The following is a 6919-nucleotide window of genomic DNA, read 5'->3' as shown; positions in this document are numbered from 1 at the left end:
CATACCTAGCAAGCACAAAGCTTTGAAACTCTTGAGTGCTTATCACTTGACTTGCCATTTTAAGGATGAGTAAATTAAAAAGGATAATTATTATGGCATTTCATAGACCAAATAAACTAGTCATTAAGCCTTACAGAAAAGCTCTCTTCATTTACTTAAAGATACCTGAGGGATCTGATATTTAGCACCACTTTATATACTGTCAACCTCTTTGCAATAGAACTTGAGTTTACAAATGTTTAATTACTTGAAATATAAACCACCCAAGAAGGTCCCAGTGTTGCTTTCATAGGTGTTAAGTAGTAGGAAAAACTTCATTGACTCTCTCCTCCTCTTGTAGAGCCCAGCTGCAGCAAATTCACAACTACTGCTGTTGCTAAGTTGTGCAAATGAGAGGAAACACACCTCACAATTAGCATGTTTGCTTGGTTAATAGAATCAGACTGGTTTGGGTTGGAAGGGACGTTAAAGGTCATATAGCTCAAACCCCACTGCTGTGAGCAGGGACACTTCCCACTGGCCCTGGTTGCTCAAGGCCTCATCCAACCTGGTTCTGAATACTTCCAGGGAAAGGGCACCTACAACCTCTGTGGGCAACCTCTTCCAGTGTCTCCCCACCCTTACTGTAAAGAATTTCTTCCTCATCTCCAGTCTAAATCTGCCCCAACTCAAAGCCATTGTCCCTTGTCCTGTCACTACACATCCTAGTAAAAAGACCCTCCCCAGCTTTCATAGAGCAGTCTTCCAATGCCTGAAGGGGCCTACAAGGTCTCCCCAGAGCCCTCTTTTTTCCAGGCTGAACAACCCCAACTCTCTCAGCCTGTCCCCTGAGGTTCTCCAGCCCTCTGATCATCTTTGTGGCCTCCTTTGGACCTGCTGCAACAGTTCCATGTCCTTCTTGTCACAGGGGCACAAATGATAACAACAACAGCCCCAAGAATTACCTTGCTGGAAAATTAAGCTCTTTGTAAATGAACAGCTTCACACTAGCTACGGCTGAAAAAGGTTTAACTTCACAAAATCACAGAATGTTAGGGGTTGGAAAGGACCTCAAAAGATCATCCAGTCCAACCTCCCTGCCAGAGCAGGATCACCTAGAGCAGATCACACAGGAACACATCCAGACAGGTTTTGAGTACCTCCAGAGAGGGAGACTCCACAACCTCCCTGGACAGCCTGTTCCAGTGTTGTCACCCTCACAGTGAAATAATTCTTCCTCCTGTTTCCACAGAACTTCCTATGCCTCAGCATCCATCTGCTGCCCCTTGTGCTGTCACTGAGCATCACCCAGCAGAGCCTGGCTCCATCCTCTTGGCACTCACCCTCTACATCTTTGTAAACATGAATGAGGTCACCCCTCACGCTCCTCTAAGCTGAAGAGCCCTCAGCTCCCTCAATCTGTCCTCATAAGATGCAGCTTGGCTTAAAGGTTTTAACTTTAGTTGGTGAAAGGTTTAATTTTACAGGAAAGAGGTCTCTGAGCCAAAGACAAATTGGAGCTGAAGGCTACCTCTAGATCCAGGGCTTCACAAAGCAGCTTCCATGCGTTCCTCCGGAAAGCCTCAGTCTTGGGATTGCTTCTGAACTCTATTGTTGGAATGGTCTCTGATGAAGGTTCTCCACTCTGTGTAGATGTCTCTGGTGAGGTTAGCCATGTCGGGATCCGAGTGCTTGCGCGTCTTGTTCACAGTGTGACCTAAGATGAGGCCAGGATGATCTCCAGTGGACAACCCAACCACTGTCCGGAGCCAGCATCAGATATGGTCAAGTCCTGGATACTGTTATCCACAAACTGGCCTTTTGTATCTTGGTGCTTGCAGGTGTGTGTCACCAGCATCCATGAGTGCACTCTCATTGTGATGTGGAGGAACCCTAAAGAGCATAGCACCAGTGCATACCATCAGGAAGCTCTTGAGCTACTAGGTGACAAAGTGAGCTAAGACATTTATTTAAAAGACATTCCTGAGAGCATAACACATTTGACATAAGACAATGACAGAGGACTGAGGGACAGGCTGTTTCCCTTATCTGAGTCATTAATATATTAAATAGTGCCATGGCATGTATGCTGAGTGATGGCTTCATTCTCAAGGAGATCGTGGAAATCCTCAAGGAAAGGTTTCTTTGTGTCTCCAGTAGTTACTTCCATTTTTGGCCTTGCTTAGAGGAAAATGAAAAGGGTAGGTAAAGATTAGATATAGTTCTCTAGAAAATTGCCCTTTTTTGATATTGCATCTGAATTAATTTCAATCATATGTTTTTCTAGATTGCCACTGTTGGTTTTTATAGTTGCATAAAAATAAAGTGTGATTGTCATGTTCCCTTGAGCAACTTAATGACTATATTTTTTACATAATTGACTACTGTAATTAATATTCAATGTGTAGGAACCTTTATGTATGCAACTTTTAAATACAGGGTAGATGTTCAATAATAGTTCTATTACAAGATTTTTTTTTCCCTTAGTAAAATGCAACTTTTAACTATTTTGAATAATTTTGGTGAAGAATGTGATAGAAAAAAGTAAACATATCAATGTATTCTTAGTTTACATTTGTTTGTTTTCCCTTGGGCTTTTTAAAAACTAGAATTGATATACAGTATTCTGTAAATATGTTTCAGTTTTTATTTTTCTTTTCAATCTGCATTGTTGTGATGAAGAAAACATGCCCACTTCTTAAGAAAAAAAAAGCTCCAGGATTTGAGATAACTAGGACCTAAGCTAAAATATAAGTTTAATATTAATGAAGTATGGACAGAAGCAAAATTTATGGAAATTTTAAATCCACACTTTCATTTCAGTGAATTAATACATATTCCATATTCCATCTTAATTTAGCTGTTTCTCTACTGAACAATTCAACACAAACTTGAAGATTGCATGTAATAGTAAACAGTAAATACAACTGGCAGGTTTTGCCACCTTCAGGTTAGAAGCTTAGTCTACATTTTACTTTGAGTCATTTCACTCTGATGAGAAATAGATCCCAGAGGTATATGGTAAGTTTCCCACAAAAGCAATAAATATTTTACTATCAAACAACTTTTAGTGTCCAAATTATCTCAGCTATTTCTTGCAGTATTGTCAAAGTCTTCACTTTTTGTTTCACATTTCTCGCATTCAAGGAAGAGCATATTGACAATATTAATGTGACAATATTGTATTCATAGATTTGCTTAATGGGTCAGAAGCTGAAAAGGTGAGAACACATTGTTCTGCAAATCTAGACATATGTCTTTATAAATATCCACTACTGCAGGGTGCAGCAGTAGGCTCCACCCATTGTTCTGGACTTCTATGCTCATTACAGCAGTCAAGGCTATGGATGCAGATGGGTGACAGACTTTAACTTCATAAAGAAAAACAGGTCTAGATCCACCATCTAGGTGAAGAAAATTCTCTGTGGCATGCAGATGGGATGGAGGTTGGGACAGTGAAAGTAGCTGGAGAAAGTGAGGCTTTTAACAGGCATCTACTAGACGGATGAACTTCTTTGCTTTACTAGCCCGTCATCACTGCTCATCATACAACTGGTCACTGTCATCTTTTGATCTCATATATGTGACCAACACAAGACATAACATATAAGAAGTGGTCAACTATGTGGAGCAATAATCCATCTTTGTTGTTTGGAGTGCTCCCCTCTAACAGGTCTGGAGGCTGTATAATTTTCTCTGTGTGAAAATGGTTGCTACTAGTTGATATAATACATAAACCTTCAAAGCTGTATGAGAGACACTAGTTATAATACAAGACCTCTTGTCATCTCCCAACATATGCTGCTGACTGTCTTGGTTTGCATGATGCATGCCCTTACATGTTGTCAGACATGGCTGTCAACTGAAAACCACAAAACTTTCTGTAATTCTAGGTAGAAATACAAACAATTAAACAAAATATGAGAAGGTTAATACAGCTAAGTATCCCGCATGCCTAAGGAAAAGCATAGGCAAATCTTATGCAGGTAAAAGGCTATAATTAATTATTAAATCCTTCTCTATTTGCACATTCAGGAAGAATATCAATGAACATTTCCCACTATCATTTCCAAATGACTTCCTAGATATAAGGTTCCTAGATATAAGGTGACTAGGCTGAAACTGGGGCTAGTGAGATACCACCAGGTCTGCTCAACTTCATGTACAGCTCCACAAGCTAATCAGGCAGAAGTGACCAAAGCAGCAAGATGTTGGCACCAGTTATTATTATTTCGATAAATATCGTAGTTGTAGAAATTGTTGTTGGATTTATTGGAAATGGGTTTATTGCAGCTGTTAATACCATTAACTGGTTCAAAACAAAAAAAATTTCTTCTGCTCATATGATCCTGATCTTTCTGAGCACATCAAGATGTATCTTGCAGGTGACTGTACTGATGCACATTCATAGTCTCTATTTTACTGATGTGTTTAAGTTGGCTTCTGTGTACAAAGCTTTTGGCGCTGTGTGGATGTTTGTAAACCATTCCAGTCTGTGGTTCAGTACCTGGCTGTATGTACTCTACTGTGTAAAAATAATCAATGTCACCCAACGGCTTTTGCTGCAAATCAAGCTCAGAATATCTAGGATGGTCCCATGGCTACTTCTAGGATCACTGGTGATCTCTTCTATGACTTCCCTTCCTTTTCTATGGATTACATCCAGCACTTACCTCTGCAGCTCAACAGGGAACTGTAGAGAAAATAACACAGCTCATATAACTAACTGGGATAGTTCACATCTGTACCTGCTTCTTCTTTACTTCATAGGTTGTTTTTTTCCTCTAGTATTTTCTGTGGTAACTTCAGTTTTATTAATTACTTCTCTGTGGAAGCACAGAAAGAAGATGCAAACTTATGTAAATATTTTCAGGGATCCTTTGATGGATGTTCACTTAACTGCCATTAAATCCATTATTTCTTTCTTGATCTTATATATTTCTAGTGTTGTAGCTCAAATTCTGCTGATTCTGTCAACTTCTCAAAGTAAAGATGTTGTAAAAGTTGCAGTATCCTTAGTTGTAACTGGGGCATATCCTTCCATACACTCCATCATACTGATCATAGTCAATTCAAAACTGAAACTGGCATTTAGGATCCTTTGCCAGCATTTTAAGTGCCTTTGTAAAATGCCCATATTATAGGTTGAGAGAAACTCTCCAGTTACAATTCTGGAATCAAGACTTTTAAGCATACATTGTTTCACTATCTTTTTTCTTAGTCAGTAACTTTCATCTTTCAGAGATTTCTGTGCGTAGAAGTCCTTAACGTATCAAAGCATTTGAAATAACATTTATTTTTGCCCTTTTTTTTTTTTTTTTTTTTTTTTTCCTACACCACTTTTGCTCCCTCAATGTTACTTAATGAAGAGTGAGAATAGGAATATACTGACAGGAAGCAATGCAGTTAAATAACAAATCAAGAACTGGATGCTTTGTGATTTCAGATTCTCAGTCTAAGGCAGTTTTATGATAAATTGAAGCTAAAAAAAAATGGAGCTAAAACAGAGACAAATATACAGAGATCACAAATATCAATTCTCTGCTAAGTGATCCTTCATATGAGAATCTTGAAACTGGATTGTTTAATATGTTGTACAAGTTAAAGCTGGTGTGACATACAAACAGAATATTCTTCTAAGCATGAAAAACTAGCTGAAAGATAACTTAAAGGAAAAATTAAAATGTTGAAATGTACAGCTAATTAATGTAATTGAATTACATTCAGAATTAGGTTAATTTGTGTTAGGATTCCAGTATGTATGCAATAATTTAGTGATTAAATATCTCTTTAAAGCAGATGCTTTTGTTAAAAATATATTTTGTGCTCATTCCTTTGTTTTTCTTGAAAGTGGATTACTAAGGTGGTGGTTACAGTATAGACAGATGTAGGTATATATACATACCTATCTAATGTAGAAAATCTTCTTGTTGAGCTGACCTTTTTTGCATGATTTGCTGTTGTTCCGAGTAGTTGTGAGTTGTTTCCATAGCTGTTGTCTTTTAGCATTTTATACTGCTATGAAGTTTCACATGAGGTTGATGAAATATGTTCAACAAATCCTGTCATGTTTTATCCAGCAATGTGTCAGAAGATTGTGTTCTTAAGCTCTCGGTTCAACTCAACTATTTTTACACTTTGCAGCAATTTAGACAATGCTAGGTTATAAATCACTATGGCGAGATCTTCAGTCCCATCCATAAAACTAACATATAGGGTGAATAATGTAGGTTTGGATTATATTGACCTCAGTGTTTGAAATATTGAAGTAATACCTTTATAAAATGCTTTGAAATCACTGTCAAACAAGATTAGTTGAAAAGTGAATATGCTTTTAACTGATACCTTAAAACATTTTTTTACAATGCAAGATATGTTTAGAGGAGCCATAAATGAATGCACTGTGTAATGTGGATGTAAACTACATCACAGGAAGCTCCACCTCAACATGAGGAAGAACTTCTTTACCATAAGGGTCACAGAGCACTGGAACAGGCTGCCCAGACAGATTGTGAAATCTCTTTCTCTGGAGACTTTCAAGACTCATCTGGATTCCTTCCTGTATGACCTATGCTAGATTCTATGGTCCTGCTCTAGCAGGGGCACTGGACTCAAAGATCTCCAGAGGTCCCTGCCAACCCCTAACATCCTGTGATTCTGTGATGTGAAGTGATATGATTATTAGCTTGTATGAACAGCTTAGTCAAACTGCATATCAGGAGTGGGGGATGACTGAACACACATGCATAGCATTTGGGGACACAATACAACATACTGCAAAAGAAAGACTACTGTAGCATTCACTGCTGTGTGTGCTGCATCAGGAGAGACTCAGAAGTTCATCTAGAGTCCTACCTGTGCCGCTCTGCAGGAAGGCAGATGGGAACTGCCATTCTCACCCTGAAGCACCACCTCACTCTACAGATGCATGTCCTGCCAA

The 6919-nt window shown here is 38.6% G+C and overlaps 1 protein-coding gene across 1 annotated transcript; it reads left to right on the top strand.

Moving 5' to 3' along the window:
• The first annotated feature begins 4187 nt into the window (after positions 1 to 4187).
• On the top strand, positions 4188 to 5123 carry LOC137444652 (taste receptor type 2 member 40-like). Its single transcript, XM_068145693.1, has one exon. The coding sequence runs from the start codon at positions 4188 to 4190 to the stop codon at positions 5121 to 5123; it is 936 nt and encodes a 311-aa protein (XP_068001794.1).
• The last annotated feature ends 1796 nt before the right edge of the window (positions 5124 to 6919 follow it).

The sequence above is a fragment of the Melanerpes formicivorus genome, unplaced genomic scaffold (assembly GCF_026170545.1).
Source record: "Melanerpes formicivorus ecotype bairdi unplaced genomic scaffold, bMelFor1.0.p_v2 SCAF_1, whole genome shotgun sequence".
Taxonomy (NCBI): Eukaryota; Metazoa; Chordata; class Aves; order Piciformes; family Picidae; genus Melanerpes; species Melanerpes formicivorus.
The sequence above is the reverse complement of the archived record's forward strand: the minus strand, read 5'-3'. Positions and strand labels throughout refer to the sequence as shown.